Here is an 18,462-nt window from a genome sequence, read left to right on the forward strand (position 1 = left end):
CTAACTGGGAGCAGGTTTCAACCCAATTGTCCTCTCTGCTGTACATGCACAATTGCTTTTAGCAATTAGGGATCTCTCTCCCTTCTCTGAAGCCAGAGGCTGCAGAAGGGTTGTTGTTGACACCACAGGGATCCCTGAAGTCACCAGGTGCCTTTGGATTTCTTTCCCTTTCTCACTGATGGCTCACATGCACCACTGTACCCAGGAGCAGGGCACAGTTCTTCCCTCCCCGAGCAGCTGGGATCCATGTCCTCAACTGATGCATGCCGTGCTCTGGGAGATGTCTCTCCTTTGGACTACAGACGTGCGACTTAAGCACGCTAAGTCTTCTCACTTTATGCTCCTGCGGTAGTTTGCATCTGGATCAGAATCCTCGTAGGAATTTGAGAAGCCTTAGGGGTGGATTTAGATCTTTTGATTCAAGTGCTGAGTCTATGGATGTTGCGCATTCTTTTGGCACCAGCTGCTTATCAGCAAATCCCCGCCACAGGTTACAGGGATTTACTGATGTCCTGCCCTCTCATCCAGCTGCATCACAAAGCACCGGTGAGCCAAGCCCAGTCACTGAAGGTATTTAAACTATCAGAGTTCCATTTTGATGGAGATGGGCAGCAGAGCAATCATGCCTGTAGATCTACCCGTGTCTTTAGGGCATGAATGCTTGACCGGGGAGTAGCTCGAGCCAGCGGATGACAATAACTGCGTTTTATTGGTGTCGGCTGTGCCGAGGTGAGAAAGGCGCCCTTTGAGCGGCTCTCGTACGGGGCAGCAGGGCGGGGGCCCGGCACACGCGGCCTGTCAGCACCCTCGCTGCCGGGCTGTCGCTCCGTGCAGCCCTGCCCCTGCCCCGGCCCCTGCCCCGCGGTGCCGTCCCTGCAGCCCTGCCCGTGCCCCGCGGCGCTCCCCGGGGCGGCGGGAGGAGCGCCGGGAGTTCCCTATCGGGGCATTGTGGGAAGGCGATGCGGCCCGGCCTCACCTGAGCGGGGCGGGCGGGACGGAGGCGGCCGGGCCGGGCTGGGCCGGCTCCCAGCCAGCCGCCGCACCATGGTGAGTGAGCGGGGCCGGGCCGGGCGGGAGCAGCTGCCCGTGCCCCGCCGGAGCCGCCGAGCCCCTGGACGGGCGCGTTGTGAGGGTGCGGAGCGAGGCCGGGCGGAGCGGGGCTGCCCGCGCCCCTCGGCACCGGCTGCGCCGGCACGCTGAAAGCCATTCCCAGGCGGGCTCGAGCAAGGTTTGCACCTGTTCGGGGGAAATGAAAGTTCTGTTCTTTTCCGTTTTGTTTTCCGAGCTTCGGGATGAGCTCGGGTCACGCCGAGAGCCTTTCTTAGACAATCAGGAAAACCAGGCTGTTACAGAGAGGCTTTTAAAAGTCTTCCTGTAACTCGAGGAGCAGAGGTGCCAGTCGGCTCCAATGCCTGGAGGAGGATCGAGTGAGGTTTCGTATGGATCTGTCTGTCTTTAGGCTGACTGGTGGCAAAGCGGGTCAGTGTTGGGCGGTGGGTTTTCTTGTGACGGGATCGTTGGGAAGAGCTTTTCCCCAGGTGTATTCCCTGTTGTCAGGTAAGTGGAGAGCTTGCACTGCAGCATTGCCTCCAGCCCGGGTGCTTCTGCTCCACTGCCGGGTCTGATGGGGCTTGTTGGGATGTGGCTGCACCTTTCCATCAGGTAGTGCATCAGCGAGAGCGTATGGGTCTGGTTCTGAGCCTTCTATCGGTCACCAGTGTCACTGTGCGACCCGGCTCCAGGGCTGGCAGTGGCGGGCTCGAGCTGGAAGGGGCAGCAGCCCTTCGGGTTAAAGGGCTGGACGGACAGGGTCCGGGAAGGGAGACCCTTCGCCTCTCCAGTGCTGCGCTTGGTGTTGGTTTGCTGAGATCAGAAAAGGTCGCTGTGGATGCTCTCTTTTGTTAAGAATGATGGCCAGCATCCAGAGAACAGCTGGATTTTCCCCACGGGGGGACTGCAGGCTCCCAAGCAGAGATGGTCAATGATGCCTGTTAATAGAGAAACCATCTCACTGCTTGATAATTCAGGCTTGAGGCAGGTTCTGCGGGCATGCCCCAAGCTGCTGTCTTGCACAATTTGCCCATTGTGTGCACCTGTACTACCAGTTACTGGCAGTGCAGCTGAACAGAAGCCTCTCAACTCCTTCAGTGGAAGCCAAGTGCTGTTGTTTGTCTCCATCCGCAAAGGCAGACTATGTTGTTTCTCTTTAGTGGTTTAGCCAGAATGCTAAATATGTGTTAGTCTCCTGTATTTAGAAAGGTGTACCTGTCATTATGTTTGCAAATAGAATATGCACAGTAATGAGTTTACAGATGGCAATGCAGTCTCCACACCTTAAGTCCCTGTAGAGATGTAACTTTTCTGGTTACACCCCGAGACAGCCCTACATACCCAGTTCCCTTTGGTAAAGCTTATGTAAACAACTGAGTTCCTGTTTTGCCCTTGAAGGTCAGTAAATATGGGAGCTGATTTCAGGGAATCTGATCTCAGAACTCTCCTTGATGCGGGTACTTCACAAATGCCAGTTTTCAAAGCACTCACGATAGTCCCAGGGGAGCACTGCTTTTACAAGAGTGCTGCTATTGACGATCTGGAGTCTGGCTGCTGTATTGATGGTTAGAATTTTACAAGGTGAGTATGCATTTTTACAAGTAAGAATTTTATTTTTTTTTTTGAGGCCATTGTACAAGCACTTGCTGGTGTTACTGCATTATATTAGTGCTGTCAGCCTTACCCTGTTCTTCGCTTGAGAATCTGGTGCTGATGAAACGGTGCATTTGTCAGGGAGCTCTAGCTTTAAATTCCTCTTGTCATCTAGTCTCTGGAAAGGCGTAGGGGTTGTTAACACTCAGTTATGAATCGAGAAAAAAGGGTTTGCTGGGTTATAAACCAAGAAGAAGCCTTATCCAGGCTCTCAAATGATGAACTTTACACAGGTCATTTAAACTTTCCATAGACTGGTTCCTCTGTTTTGGAATGAGCTGTGCTTGCCACCTTTTTCTGTGTTTTGAGCTGGAATTAAAGGTGCTTGTGCAAATGGTACCATGTCTTAGCAAGAGGGTTGTTCCAATTGTTTGCTCTCTTGCAGATTTCCAGGTAAGTTTCAGGGAAGAGTCTGTTTAGCAAAGCTGATTTCATATCCAGCTGAGAAACACAGCTTGTATGACCAGCTTGTGCTTTGTGACATGTTTTTTTTTAAAAATTACTTTTTAGAAAGACTAAATTCTGCTTCCTGATATATGTGGGTGCAGCAGAGATACATGTCATGAAGGATTGCTGTCTTAACGAAGTCAGAGAGTGGGGAGAGAGCACAGAGGAGAAAAAGATAAGTCTCCCCAAGGACATGTGTTGCTGTTAGTCTCTTGTGCCTGTAAGTGTTGCAACACCTCGATCCTACTGCTGCCTCAGTGTTATCAGGATTACCTTTGTGAATAAATACAGAGCTCTGCTTGCATAGCTCTGCATGCAGAATTGGTGCCTGTATAGTAAAGGGTGTGATTCCCTCCTACCTGTGCTACTCATCACTACAGGGAGACAAATTAATACTTGTGGCATAATCTGAAACCCAGGAGAAAGATCAAAAGAATCCCATTGAGCACCGTTGCTCTAAAAATGTACTTGGCCTGAATAGAAAAGGAGTTGGCAAGCACTGTTTCCACTTAGCAAGACATTTGATAACCAGTCACTGATCTAGAAGCTGGGGTGGAAATATTAGTTGCTGTGACTGCAGCTGCTGACACTTCCCTGGTGTTTGGAAATGAACTCTCAGCTCTTCTGACTATTGATCTCATCAACACTCTCAATGCCATTAATGGTGAAAATGGACGTAGATCTGCAAAAGATGTTTTCAGTGCTGCACAGAATTTACTATTTACAGTTCTAAGAATGACTGCTTATTTTCCATTCATGATAGAGCTGTGTATTGGCCTCACGAGGACAATGAACCTTGCCTGTAGGCATTTACCTCTGAAAGACAAGGAAGACAACTGATTAGAACAGATGAGAGGAGAGAAAATGACAGATAAATCAGTGTGTTGTTGAAGGCAGCAGTTCTTACACTAGATGACAAAAAAAAGTTCATGTGGTATTTCTTTGTTGATTTGTCTTGTAGTGAACTTTTTACTATGGTAAAATGGCAGTGGAATATCATCCTGTGTAGAAGATCCTGAGTTTGTAGACTTTCTGCTTGCAAAGAGGTGACTGCAGGGGAAGTGATAGAAACACATGAAATCATGAACACTTAAAGATTGGTTGCTTTACAAAGAATCAGGGTATGTCCTGTGAAATTTTTAATCACTAAATGTATAAAAAATAAATGGGAATACTTTTGTACACAGTGTAGATGACTCTTTTCAGTCCACTGCTGAGCGTGCTGTGGGTGTCCCAGTAAACCCTCTTTACATAAAGGGTGGGGCCACAAGTTGGTTGTTTGCATGCAGTTCCTGTCCCATAATTCTTAAACCTCTGATTCTTGGGGGTGGGACTACCACATGATTTTGCACATGCCCTGTTCCTTATGCTTGTGTCCTTCTGGAAGCTGCTTAGATGAGAGTACAGCTCAGGGGCTGATCCATAATCTGGCATTCTCTTACTCCTTGTCATTCAGTTGGACTTCAGAACAGTGTTCTGTGGGATTCGTGAGGAAAAATGTTTTTACAATTCTTTGGAAGTGTGTAATCTCTGACTTGCCAGTTTTGGATGTTCCTTCTCCGAGTGCCCGTGACCATTACAGATGGTCACTGTTTAATACTGGAGCCTGCTCAGGCCATGCAGGAATTGCCATTCATGCTTTACTATCCCTGGATATTAAGCTCATTTCTGGAAAGCAAATAAAATGTTAGGGTAGATCATCTGCTGATTATTTGCTTAATAATCAGCAGTGTAATAATATTTTCTTTTAAAAAAAAATATATATTTTAAAAAGAAATAAGGAAACTGCAGGCATTTCAGAGCCAGGAGTTACTAGGATGTGGGATGCCTAGAGGGCTTTAGAGAACGCCATGGCATTTAGGGATGCCAAATGCAGGAAGAAGGCTGCAGGGATAATGGGCAGCTGGATCTGACATGAGGTGAGAAAATGACAGATTTTGCTGCTTTTCCATGTCTTTAGTTGCTTCAAAATCCCATGCTTTATAAACGATCCCATGGACCTTCTGAAGCCATCAGTTACCTGCAAGAGATGCAAAAGGACAATGTGATGAAAGTACTGAGGAAACTGGTGAGTCAGGGAGGGCACATAGAGCCTACCCCTCCCTCAAGTACTTGCAAGGTTTATGCTTTGGCATCCACATCAGGCATTTCTGTGAGCCAGTCATGGTCTTGCTAGTGATGCCTAAATTAAAACAATACTGTTTGTGTGAAAAGAATTTTGTCTGTATCACATGTGCCCAGTTACTGATTTCCATCCCTGCCCTTTCATTTCCTACTGTCCTATTCCTGCAGGCTGTCATCTGCATTTTCTTGGCTGCGTTGGCTCTGTGCTTTCTTGAGTGGCCACCCCTGGGCCTTTGCATTTCTGCAGATGTTGCAATGTAGAGAGGGAGTTGCAAGATCCAGTCCTGCAAGCATGGCACTTCATTTGGGAGTAGGAATACTGCATGCAAAGGCTTTGGGTTAGGATGGGAAGGTGCAATTTCCATTTGTGTGTTTGAAAGCAAACTTGGTGTGCTTTTCTGGCCAGGCATGCCTGTCTGACCTGGAATGTCCTGATGTGTGTTTTTCAATATTACAGATATAACCCTAGGTACTCCATGCATCACTGTTTTTTCTTCTCTAGCTTGCTGAGTTTATGTAGGATGTCCATCTGCTCTCCTCTGTTAAGGAGGGCATTAAAATCCCTCTTCACTAACCAGTAAATGCCTGTTGTTGCCTTGCTGCTTGCCTTTGGAGCTTGGGGATAGTTTTGCTCAGACACTCAAGCAGTTCTCAGTGGCTTGTTAACCAGCACAGGAGCTCTGTGGTCACCATCCTCTGCTTAGCCCCCTAGGGTAAGTGATGGGCACTAACTACAAAGGAATGAGAAACAGACTCACTGTTGTTTGATTAAAATGCAGAAATGCACCATGTTGTGCCTTTGTCGTGCAAGGCTTTGTGCTGGAAGGAGAGCAGGTGAGGTGTTGGGTGAGTGCCTGTGTGCTCCGAGCTCTAGAGAAGCTGTGGGAGGTGCTGCATGAAACTCTCAACAGCCTCTGGGCTCAGGAGATGGGATGGGAAAGGCAGTACCTCAGGCATTTCCCTTCTTTGAAGTCTCATGACAGGACTTGGAGAAATAGCAGAATGAATTTTTGATCCTTTCTTATTCTACAGGCTAAATATTGGGCCAACATATAAAGCATTTCGGAAGATTTTCTGCTCTGGCCCTTCCTTCTGTAAACAGTGATTGCTTCTTTTATGTTTATACTTAGGATAAATCCATGTTGGTTTTTTACCTTAATGAAAAAATGCCATTTTAAAAGGGAGAATGGAGAATTTCTTAATTGAAAATGCATAAGTTAAATGCTTCAGTGTTTCCAGAAAATTATTCTGTGCTCTTTCAGAGTTATAAACATGATCTGAGCTCACATGTATCCTTAGTCATTTTGGAGCTCAGGTTTTCTGTGAGCATCTTTGTTGGGAGCTGGAGGAACGGGTGTGAGGCTGCTGCCAATCTGCACTGTTCCAATCTGCACATGGGAATTGCCAGGCTGGAGCAGTCAGCTGCCTGAGGAGCCAGGTTAGCTTGTCACCATCTGGGTGTGCCTGCCTTGTCCCAGAGCAAAGGTTTTTAACTTTGCTCCTAGAGAGGTCAGAGGCAAGGGAAGGGCACTGCAGTGCCTTCATGTAGCAGGGCTTTGTAAATAACTGATAAGACAAGTGGAAATGAAACTAAAAGAGAAACCTTTTGCTGGGATCCACTGGGTGAGATTTTAGCTCTGTTTCTTCACTTTGAGTTCAAGGAACAGGCTGGAAAAATAGCTTCTTGTGCCTGTAAAGTGCACTGGGGTTGTAGTGAATTAGGGGTAGCTCTCAGCAGCTTGTTAGCCTCTCCCCTGGTCCCTTCCTCCTTGTAGTAACCTAATGAAGGGGTCCTCTGCCTCCCAAAGTCATGTAAGCAAATAAAAACATCTCTAAGAGCCCAGCCTAGGAGGCAGAAGCGATGTGATTACCTAGCTAACAATTGTTTCAAATCTCTTCAAACTGCTGCTTTCTGTGAGCTCAGCCAGTTCGCATCCCTGCTGTGTCTGTCCTGTGGTGACACTGAAGGGACAGTGGTGTGGCTGCTTCCCTGGGCTGCTCTCCTATGGCAGAGCCTGAGGCAAACTCCAGCCTGTGTCTGTGCTTACTTATTACCTGAAAACTGGAGTAATTCCACTTGCAGGAATAAAAATTCAGGAAAATTGAGAGTAATTATCCTCTGTAAAACCTGGATGCCATTGCCTGCATCTACCCCTTTGGAGCTGTTTTGGAAAGCTGTGCTGCCTCTGCTCTCCAGAGCAGTGCAGGAAGTCTGTCGCTGTTGGTGGGACAGCCCAGCCTGTGAGGAGGAGGCACAGGCATGCCTGTGCTGTAGGGAGGACACTGGGCAGGAATGTCACCAGTCCATGCCTGTGCTGTAGGGAGGACACTGGGCAGGAATGTCACCAGTCCATGCCTGTGCTGTAGGGAGGAATGGATTCACTGGTGAAGGAATGCCACCAGTTTATGAGGGATGAGCCAAGGTCAGGAGGACTCATACAGAGATGAGTGGGAGCAGAGCTAGAGGGAGCTTGGGCACTTAGAAAGCTCCTTGAGTTTTGTTTTCTGGTCCTTAGTTAGGGATCAGGAGGGAGCAGCTTGAGCTCAGCTATACTGTTTTGATTATAGTTTTATTTAACTCAAATGAGGCTATCAAGAAGGTTGTTGCTGTCTGGATCAATACCATATGTTATAAATATCCTTGAAATGCTGGTGTGCTAGTCCATTTAAAATCTTCAGTAATAAGATAAGGGTGACTTCTGCATCATGAAAAGCATCAAATCAATGTGTAACTATGGTCACGTGTGCCTATAATGATCTGGCACAGCTTTTATTGCATGGACTTTGGATGTATTGTTCAGGGGAAATTGCTCAGAAATGTTTCTAATGGAGATTAAGTGAGGAAGAATCCTGTGCCAGGTAGGCAGCAATACATTGCTTCAGAATTTCTGTGTTGCTGGGTCTGTGTATATTTTCTTTTTTCTTATTTGCTTACATCATACAGACTAAGTAGGTGTTTGAAACTTTAAAGCTGAGAGCCAACAGTATTTAACAAACATCTGTCAGCTCCTGTGCTGCTGTGAATAAATGTTTTAGTGACAGAGCAAACAAGGAAATTAATATTTTTAATAAAGTAGTCTGTTTTGAATTTTACATATTTGCTTTAGAAGTGTCTGAAACCCCAGAGTGTTTATTAAAGGTCAGTAGCCAGATGGGATTTCATGTAACAGCAGAATACCAAAACACCTGTACTTGAGTGTGTTAGTATTCTGTCTTGTCCTCATGTAGGTAGATTGTTCATAGGTCAATAGGTCTGTTCAGTGCATCTTTCTCATTTCATCCTAAACACCTGGCATTCCAAACCAACTGTGTTCACTTTTTTTTTTTTTTAATTTCAGTATTTACTTTCCTCCTCTCCTGCAAAACAAAACAAAAAAAAACCCACCTCACTAAACAAAGCAAAAACTAAAAGGAATTTTTTATTCTTGAAATGTTTTGGAGATTAAAAGAAAAAAGCTAATGGCTGGAATAATGTGAATGTTCATATTTTTTAAAAGAGAAAATTTAGTGAAAGTAGGTTTTGTCGATTTTCAGTTGTGACGTACAAATAAAAACTGATAAAAACATCTGGACAGCTGTCTACGTTGGGAAATAGATTCTTTCATATCAGAGGAAAGAATGAAAAATAGTAAAAGAGAAGCAGAATATGAAATCTATTAGACTAAAACAGTGGCAGCAGATCAAGCAGACTTCAGGGGAATCAGAATAAGTTAAAAAAGAGCTTTATCGTAGCAAGTCTCTTCCTCTTCACCAGGTACAGCCAGTCAGGCTGGTTTTCCCCAGGCTTCTGTTGGCAGCTGAAGGTCTGGATTTTCATCCCACTTCCCATTTTATGTGGTCTGGGAATTTTCATTGATTAGCATGTCTTGTATTGTCTGTTGCCCTACAGAAAGTTTTTAGGAAAGCTGAAAGTTTCCTCACTCTGCCAAGATGTCTGTTTAAGGATAGCAATTCCTAATTTGCAGATTTTACTTGCATGTGAATTTCAGGTGTCTGTTTTATAAAGGTGGCTTTGATTTTGGAGGGCTTTTAACCGAATTTGGAGAGGTTACAGCTGAAGCAGAGTGTAAGCCCAGAGCTGCTGAAGTGACAGAGCTGCCTCACCAAGCAAATCTTTGCCCAACCACACACCCAGACAGGAAAGAGAATTCTTGCTCTTTTTTCTGCAGTCTTCCTCTTCTGCCTCCCCTCCCCTGAGGCTCCTTGATGAGTTCCCATCTCTGTCCTCCTCTCCTCCCCCGGGGACATGGTGAAGCCAAATGCCACAGAACAGGTTTGGAACCAGTCAGCCAATGTTCTGCAGGTTGAATTACAGGAAGAGGTGCAGCAGTTCTAGTGCATGTTATTTCTCACAGTGAGGTGAATTAGAGCCTCTTGCACACCCCTGGAGATCACCTTGCAGGAAGAAATGGAACATCTTTTACATGTTGGTGTTATTAAACAGTGAACTGGAGAAATTACTCTAGGAAAGCCCCTTTCTCATGTATTCATTTTTATCTGCCACCCCTGCAAGTGGTTTGGTGTGTATGTAATGGAATGCAGCCCTTTAGACAGTTGTACTAATTGTTGCAGATTAGGTTAAATTTTAAACCCTCTGTAAAGGCAAAAATGATCCAAGTTTGAAACTACTGAGCCAGTTGTAATGTGTTTGATCAGTCTGAAGTGTGTAATGGCCAAACAGTGGGGAAGGCTGCACCAAAGGGGACCTGTAGTCCTGGCAGGGAGCAGTCCAGAGACAAGCTTGGGTGAGCTGCTTATCAGATTGCTACAGCCCATTAGTTAAAGGAGGGAAAGGTTCCTCAAGGAAGGTGGAAAGAAATCACAGTGTGTGTTAGTTTCCTCTATCTCTCTCCTATTTGCTGTTCATGAATACACAAACCTTCTGTATTTTGCATTTTTGATGTCTATTCTATTTATTGGTAAATTATTCTATGTCAAAATCTAGCATTTGATTTTTTTTAAATAGCCCTGAAACTAAGGGTGTTGTTTTTTATCCTGGTACAGTTTTGTAAATCTTGATAGAACAGAAGGTCCCATAACTTTGCAGTCTGTTAAGTAACTGCTGCAATTGATTAATAGATGCATGAGAAGGGGATAGAGTTTCAGTTTAGAAATCTGGTTTAAATGTTTGCTCTAAAAAATAACTCAACAAACTATTTTTCCAATAGCCTACAAATAAAAAGTGCAGTCATTTGGATTATTTACTGATGTTTATGGAGGTCATTTTGCACAGTGGTGTGGGTGGTTTGGTCTGATTCAGTAAAACAAGCTAATAAAATTACTCTCAGCTCCCAGACCAAAGCTTGTCTGCACAGACTCCACATGTGAAGGAAGCCAGTGCTCTCTTAGGAACTGTACTCTTCATCCCAACCCACTCAGTCTTGGACCTAAAAATTCCCTCTGGCATCAGCCCTGGGTCTGGTGATTGTTAGTCACAGCCAGCATGCCCTGGGATGGTAAGAAAGGCAGCCAAGCACCCTGCTTTCTAAGGTATTCTGCTTGTAGCAAGTCATTTGCCTTTGTTTTCCTCTGGAATTAGAACTTCTAAAGATGAGTAAAGCATTGCAGGATAATCTACTTCTCTTTGCAGTTTGGCTGCTGAAAATGAACCAAAAATTTCTTAATCAACATCTATCTTGTCATCAGCACTATAGGAAAGCAAATATGTTTTCACAGTCAAGGAGCAAGGACAGATGAGCTGTTAGATTTGTGTTTGTGCAGTACTTTAATATTACCAGGTTTATTGATGCATCAATGTCTTTCCAGTGGGATGTAATGAACAGAGCCATGAGGGTGAGGAATGTGCTGTGTCATGACAGTGGCACTGGGCAGAGCAAAGCTGAACTGAATGGAACAGCACTGGATGTTGAAATTGAAAATGCTGAAAGCCATTTAGCCTTTTAAGAATGTATTATTTACCTCCTACAGAGTTCCCCAAAATGAAGGGGTTTCAGAAATTAGGAAAAGGAAGAAGAACCAAAAGAGAAGAAACCCTACACACGATGTTTTTTCTTCTAAGCACCTGCAGCTTTCTAATAAGTTGTTTTGTTACAGTAATTCTTAGCTGACCAGTGGTATGTACCTAGGCTTGAGGGTGCACTATTTTACTGCAGACTATAAAATTTAGAATTGTGCCATTTTCTATGTGTATATATTAATGTAATAATAAAATTGCCATGTGAGGTATGCAGTTACAGTCTGCATATGACACTGTGGGACAGGAGACACAAAAAAATGAGATTTTTGGAGCTTGTGTATGACTGTTTATGCATCTAGGAGCATTAATGGATATTTTCTGATTGCAAAGAACATTGCCTCAGCTCATAAAAGTGGTGGTGAGACATCACCTGCATGTGTAGAAGAATCCGTGGAGTTCTCAAAGCAGGTTTAAGTGGAGAGCAGCTCACTTTCCTATCGGTGAAGCATAACATCCTGCAGTAACTAATTGGCAGAAAGTGGTGGTAATATTCACAGTGATTCCCTGGTTTGTTGGTGGTATTAAACCTTTTAGAGGCATAAGGTTGCAGTTCTGCAGATATATATATGTGTATTACATGCAGGCACTCAGGTTTAAGGTCTCTTGGGTCCAACAGCTGACCCTAAACCAGAATACCTTTTCATTTTCTTTTCCTATTGAAACACTGCAGACAAAGGGTGCCACAAAGCTCACAGTCTTATGCTGAACATGCTGTCAGCTTTTGAGAGATTCATTGACTCATTCCCTGCATTTTCAGTCAAATCTGATCATCCTCTCCTATCTGATGATTCACCATATTTTTAGAAATTTGTTTATCAAAGAGCTGCTACCTCTACCCAATGGCTTTTAGATGGACTCCTGCTGACCTGCTGCTCTTAACTGTGGAACCTGTGCTCTGTTTTCAAAACATCCTCATCTTTACAAGGGCTTTGGAGTTAATGTGCTGTGCAGCAAGCAAAATAGCCTTTCATTCAGCCAGCTCCTCAGTGTGCAAGTGGACAGGGAGTCCCTACATCACCTGGGAAGGGATAACCCTGGCAGCTGGAAGATTCCCATGTTAAATCCCAGCTGGTAGTATGAACGGAGAAAAGCAAAACCATGGTGCTTTGCTCTTCACTGTAATCAGGCCATGTGTCCTGCCAGCAGCATACTTGTTTCTATTTAGGAAGCTTGTCTGGAGAGTATTATAGGACTCAGCAGAATGCAGCTACAAAATCCTTGTAATTTTATCAAGCACATTAGACTAACAATGGCAAGAGCCTTATATCCAGTAGTAGATCCTGCCAAAGACACACATGACTAAAACCTTCCTCCTTTCCCTAATTTGAAGTCTTTCTCAGTATAGTCAGCACTCTTATCTCCAGATTACTCAACTGTGCAACTCAATAGCTAGAGAATGGTTCTGAATTATGAATGATTGCTTTGTTTAAAATCCAGTAGCTTTCCCCTTTTTTTTTTTTTTTTTTTCTTTTATGTAGAAACTTCTGACTTCTCTGCTCAGACTTTGCCAGAGTCTGGAATGATTGTATCTTCACAGAAATCCGAGTTGTAATCTTCATAGTGATTGCGAACATTAACTTTATAATCCTCACTTGGAAATGTAGTAATGAAGTATAGGTACAGCAATAAACTGGAACAGGAAACAAGGAGCAGAAGGGATTAGGGTAGAGATTGAAAAACTTCTAGGGAAGGATAAGGTTAGGCTAATGGTGAGGATGTGGTAAGAGACCTGCTGCATCAGGGCATTGCAAGGATTGGGAGCAAGTGAGGAAAGTGAGGCTCCTGTGCTTCTCCCTGGTCCCCCCAGCATCAGGGGAAGCCACCAATGACTGTATGGACAACTGGCAGTGTACCTGTCACACAAATGGATATAGCTACGGCTGCCCTTCCTGCAGACCCCTGGCTCCTGGGATGGCTGCTGGTGAGAACAGCAGTCAGGATGCCTGGCAAGAGCAGGGCAGTTCAGATGTCTTCAGCCATTAAACACATCTCTATCTGCCCCCCACCCCCAGGTGGGTTTGTATGGGTTTTTTTCCATTTAGCAGGAGATGTCCTATTGGAGAAGGATGTTGTCCTCAAATTGATGTCCTGCATTCCTAAAGCCATTTTCATGCTCTGGGTGAATGGAATACTATACTGCTAATATACACTATGATCAGTTATTTTAACCTGCTAGTAGTACTATTTATATAAATGTGAATTGATACTTTTCTCCCAAAGCCCCATTGGCATTTAAAAGCTGGCTCTTGTGTATTTCAGTACTACTATTTATGCTAAGCATGAAACAATCACAGGTCAAACCTTGTAAAGTTATGACTAGCTTTAAAGTTGAAATTTTTGTACAGTATAGATACTGTCCTTTATTTAATACAGTATCTCTCACTGAGGTCTGTCCTTCACTAATACAGTTGTCTGAATTTTGTAATATCCTCATTTCTTCAGTAAAACCAGTCAAACTTCCTTTCCAAAGTAGGTTTCTTCTGCCCCTTATTGCCTCTTCTAGGAGCCTGCTGTTTTGTGATCTGAAATAGTGCAATATCAGAGTTGTTAGTGATTACGATTGCTATCTCAGTCTCTATATTTCTAGTCTCTGCCACACTGATCCTGATTTCCCTACTCCTGTTCTGGGTAAGTCTTTACTCCCTTTGCTGAGGCATCTGATTTTGCTGGAGGAGGGGGTGGTGCCCTCTTCTCACCACCGCAAACTGGTGATGCTCCTCCTGTTCCCCAGGGCAGGGGCAGAAAAGGAAGCAAAGCTGTTGTTTGCACAAGGTAAGGAGGATGGGTAGGAGAGGATGTAAAGGGTTTACCTAGGGAAGATGTGCCACAGGGTGGGGAGAGCTGCCTGGGTAAGAAACAGGAGAGAGGAGAGATCTTTGCTGTGCTGAGCCTCCCCCAGACCTCAGTGACACCATGTCCAACCATCACACGGGGGTTGGAGGTGTGTGGCCAGGACTCGGATTTCTGGTGCCAGGCAGAGGAATGCTCTTCCCCGGCCATGGCCCTGGTGTTAACCATGTTGCTTTGTTTGCTCTAGATACACTTTATACTGCTGTTCAGTCGGCAGGGGAAGTTAAGGCTTCAGAAATGGTACACGACGCTACCTGATAAAGAGAAGAAAAAGATCATTCGAGAAATTATTCAGATTATTTTGTCTCGCAATCAAAAAACAAGTAGTTTTGTTGACTGGAAAGACCTCAAGCTTGTTTACAAAAGGTGTGAGTAATTTTGTAAGAACGTATAATCACTATTCATATGAATAACTCATGCTAGGAGAGGAAAAAGAAAGGTTCACTTAAGGAAAAGCAGCAAACAACACTCATAGTGCTGGGCTGAGTTAGGAGCCTGCCATTGGCAATCTGAGTATAACAAGGCAGTGTCCCTGGACAAACCAGCAGGGTAATTGTGGGGTGGAAAATACTGGTACAGTCTGGCAAATGAGAAACACAGGAGTAACCTAATAGGTATTGGTGTTTAGAAGGCAATGACTACCCCTTCAAATTGCACAGGGTAGCCTGGCTGAGATGTGTGTGCTGGGTTTTATCAGCATTGGAGATTGGAGGAACTGTTCCAAGGTGCTTTCATAATTCTGTCACATTTTGGTTTTGAAATATTTGTTGCTCTGGAAAGTATTAATTCTCATTTCCTTTTCCAAAGAAATCACTGGTCCCCAGTTACACGATGCCTAATATTAACTGCCTGTTTGTTCTCCCAAAGTTGTAGCAAACAAATGTAGCCTTAATGTGTAGTACACTGGGTAAATTAATCATCTCCCATTTAGCAAAAACTGAGTTCCATGCTGTGATGGGAGGGATATAAACATCTGATCAGAAGCTGTGACAAGTTGGCCTCCAGCTACAGTATCAGCAAGCTGAATAGATCTTGGGTTGGTTTAAACATAAAGTTTTGGTACAAGTTAGTTACAAAGCTTCTTTGGTCTAAGCAGCTTCATACATTCTAGCCCTCTGTAAAACACTGTCATTTGAGAGCCAGCAGGCTTACTGAGATGTAACTTCTTTCATCTTTGCCTTATTTTTATTTTTTAATTAGAAGGAGTAGCTCCTCCTACAGTTTAATTAACCCCACTTACTGTAGTGCTGTTGCAGCAGGAGGAGGAGCTCTGAAGGAACTACTTACTACTGATTTATTGCTTGTTTCAGTGTTACAGGTGTCCCACTTTACCAGGGGTGGAGTTGATTCTTCTAACTAAAATAATAATTTGTTTAAATCATCTGAACTTTGAAAGTGTTCTCTGGGACACTGTAAGAGTGAAAGAAAATGTTTATTTTAGAAACTAGATAAGAATTAACTGTCATATGAATGACGTGTAAGAGATGAGCAGAGCACTGAGGTCCCAGCTATTCACTGACATGGTTTTGCCTGTTTTTGCCTGTTTCCCCAGGTATGCTAGTTTGTATTTCTGCTGTGCAATAGAAGACCAGGATAACGAGCTCCTGACACTAGAGGTCGTTCATCGATATGTGGAGCTCCTGGACAGATACTTTGGAAACGTAGGTTTCACTTTCTCCCATGAACTCATTCCTGTCTGTCTGATAAACAAAATTATGTGGAGCTGATTTTCTTTGTGTTCCATCTGCTGCACTTGCCCTGCAGGAGCTCTCAGTCCAGAATGAAATTAATTATTAGAGTATTTTATAAAACAGTGCTGAAATGGTTATAAGATTGTTTTTTCCATCCTTTTTTCCTCTTGACCAGAATAAATCTTGATGCTTTGTATGTCTGTCTTGGTATAGAATTTGAAGGGAAAGCTTCAGGAAACATTATTTCAAAAACTCAAAACAGGTAAAAGTACTTTAATTCTCTCTCCTGACATCTTCAGGTATACTGGTTTTGTTTGTCTCATAATACTGTGTAACAATTAAGGACATAGAGGCAAAAGATAAAATCAATGTGTTTTTAAGGTCCAAATAAGTCTTTCAGTAAGTCTTTAGAGAATATAAGAGACCCATCTTTTCTCTGAATATTTTTGAAATTTTCCTGCCTACCTTAATTCATATCTTAGTTAAGTCAGCGTGCCATGACATGTCTGTACTGCCTCAAAACTAAAAAGCAGTTAGTTGGTGGCTGTTGCTGGGCAGGGAATTGTCTTGCTCTGTGAAACTGTGAACCTAGGGGTAACCCATACTGCAAGGGCTGTGTAGAACCTGTGATAGGGTTAGTGGGCCAGGAAGTCAGCTTGGATCTCTGACAACCAACATGAACTTAATAATAAGTGGACTATCTTTGCTGTAAGTCTGTATATGTGGAGAGAACATGTGCAGAAGCTTCAACATTACATAACATGCAGTTTGTTTCTTCACCCTGCTACCTGCCACAGGGGTGCTTATGCTGAGGATGTTTGATCATCACAACAGCTTTTGGCCTAGTAGTGCTTAAAATACTGTAAACATGGTTTAAACATGGTTGTGGCCTCTTGTTCTGGCAGGTGTGCGAGCTGGATATTATCTTTAATTTTGAAAAAGCTTATTTTATTCTTGATGAGTTTATAATTGGTGGAGAAGTACAAGAGACTTCAAAGAAGACTGCAGTGAAAGCCATAGAAGAGTCTGACATGTTGCAGGAGGTAAGGCAGAGGAGGACAAAAGGCAAACACCTCATCTTCATACATCTTCCTTGTTTGACAGGAGATGAAAACACAGCTAAGCACTTCTGGTACTTAATTATCCAAGTGTGTATTACATTCAGTTTCAACAGGCACAGCAGTGCAGTTACATAAGCTTTCAATTCAACCCTTTTGGTATCTGGAGGGTCTTTTTATAAAGCTGTTGCTCTCTTGCAGCTTAACTGCTAGAGTTTACTAAGAAATAGTTTAAGATGTATCTAAGATACTTCTTTAATATAAGAACATAATCTAAGCTCATATTTTATGTATGCATATGTACATGTAAATACAGAAAAATCTCTTCTATTTCACTAATAGCATTGGAAACATGACCTGCTATTAACGTTTAAAATTGGAAAGAGTATGTGCTGGCAAACTCTGCTTTCATTCAGAAGCACCTGTGTGGTTTCTCTGCAGTGCACAGATATGTAACCCTTTTTCAGAACCCTGCAGGAATTCTTTTGTAACTTGGAATGTAATGAGTAACACTGAGCAGGGATGGCAAAAATAGTTGGATGTGATGGGTTTCATTCATTTTTTTCTCTTGGTAGTGAAGGATCCATTACAATCCTGAAGGGAGCAGCACAGTGGTAGAACTGGCTTGGGCCGTGCTGTGGGAGTTGAGCAGGTTTCACCTGCTCTGCCCTGTGCACACAGAACTCAGCCACTGTGTGGAAAGGCCACTGGTGTGATGAGTTTAGCCACAGCCGTGCTATGGCATGATTTAAACGTCAGATTTCCATAATGCATCTGTTTCTTTTTTTTTTTTTTTTGTTTCTAGACAGTGGAAGAATACATGAACAAGCCTGCATTTTAATGTTAAACTACCTGGAGAGAGAACTGCTGTATGCACCTCTAAAGTGCACTTCCTGAAATTCTTCCCAATGTGCCAGATCCTCAGAGGAGTACCAAAATCCAATAACTGAAGGGGTTTGTTTGTATAATGGTGAAGATGAAGGTCAGCTAATGTAGCAAAGGGTTTAACAACTCTGTGCTTTGCATTACTCTGTATATGAGTTTCTCAGAGTTGTTATTGCCCCAGTCTAGTTTCTCTTCTCGTTGCTGGACTCAGCTCTTGTTTTGTACCACGTCTTTTAGCTACGGGTTTTGTCATCACAAGATGCTCCTCTGACAATACTTTGAAGAGGTGTTTCTACTAGTTTTTTTCACTGCTGACTGTATGACTCTACTTTTGTACAAATGTCCATTATTTTGAATGTAATGGTTATTCTGCTGTAATAATAATTTTTTTCTAAAAGCCAAATTGTTGTGGGCCCTGATTTCACAAACTTGTTGTGACAAGATTAACTGTTGAAGTATATGAGGAAATAGGTGTCTCTTTGGGGCAGCTCCTTTCTTTCACTGTCCTCCTTCTCTTTTCTGCTCTAGTCTGCTAATAAGGCTGCTACAACTGCTCCTAGAGTGCATTCCATGCCTCCTTTCAATCTGGAAGACTGTTTGAAGGTAGGCTTCTCCTAAGTTCACTGAAGCCTTTTTTTGCTGTTGCATGCAGATCACCTGTTTCTGTCTTTCTCCTCATTTTCCTATCCCCTTCCTAGATCCCTTGGACCTCTCCAAAGGCTCCAAA

At 43.6% G+C, this 18,462-nt stretch overlaps 1 protein-coding gene across 2 annotated transcripts; it reads left to right on the forward strand.

Moving 5' to 3' along the window:
• Positions 1-747: 747 nt before the first annotated feature.
• On the forward strand, positions 748-18,138 carry AP1S3 (adaptor related protein complex 1 subunit sigma 3). 2 transcript variants are annotated; one of them, XM_053986837.1, is made up of 5 exons: positions 748-1,047; positions 14,289-14,467; positions 15,654-15,762; positions 16,698-16,835; positions 17,656-18,138. In XM_053986837.1, exons 1-5 carry the CDS (start codon positions 1,045-1,047, stop codon positions 17,689-17,691), a joined length of 465 nt encoding a protein of 154 aa, XP_053842812.1. In that variant the 5' UTR covers positions 748-1,044; the 3' UTR covers positions 17,692-18,138. The 2 variants fall into 2 exon arrangements, with proteins under 2 accessions (XP_053842812.1, XP_053842811.1); XM_053986836.1 differs by lacking the exon at positions 748-1,047 and adding an exon at positions 5,165-5,218.
• The last annotated feature ends 324 nt before the right edge of the window (positions 18,139-18,462 follow it).

Source organism: Vidua macroura, chromosome 10, assembly GCF_024509145.1.
Source record: "Vidua macroura isolate BioBank_ID:100142 chromosome 10, ASM2450914v1, whole genome shotgun sequence".
Taxonomy (NCBI): Eukaryota; Metazoa; Chordata; class Aves; order Passeriformes; family Viduidae; genus Vidua; species Vidua macroura.

Excerpts from the sequence above, each read along its gene's own strand:
- AP1S3 (XM_053986836.1), top strand. The coding sequence starts at position 5,180 with ATGCAAAAGGACAATGTGATGAAAGTACTGAGGAAACTG. Across the intron at positions 14,468-15,653 it reads CTCAAGCTTGTTTACAAAAG|GTATGCTAGTTTGTATTTCT; the intron begins GTGTGAGTAATT and ends CTGTTTCCCCAG. Across the intron at positions 15,763-16,697 it reads TGGACAGATACTTTGGAAAC|GTGTGCGAGCTGGATATTAT; the intron begins GTAGGTTTCACT and ends TTGTTCTGGCAG.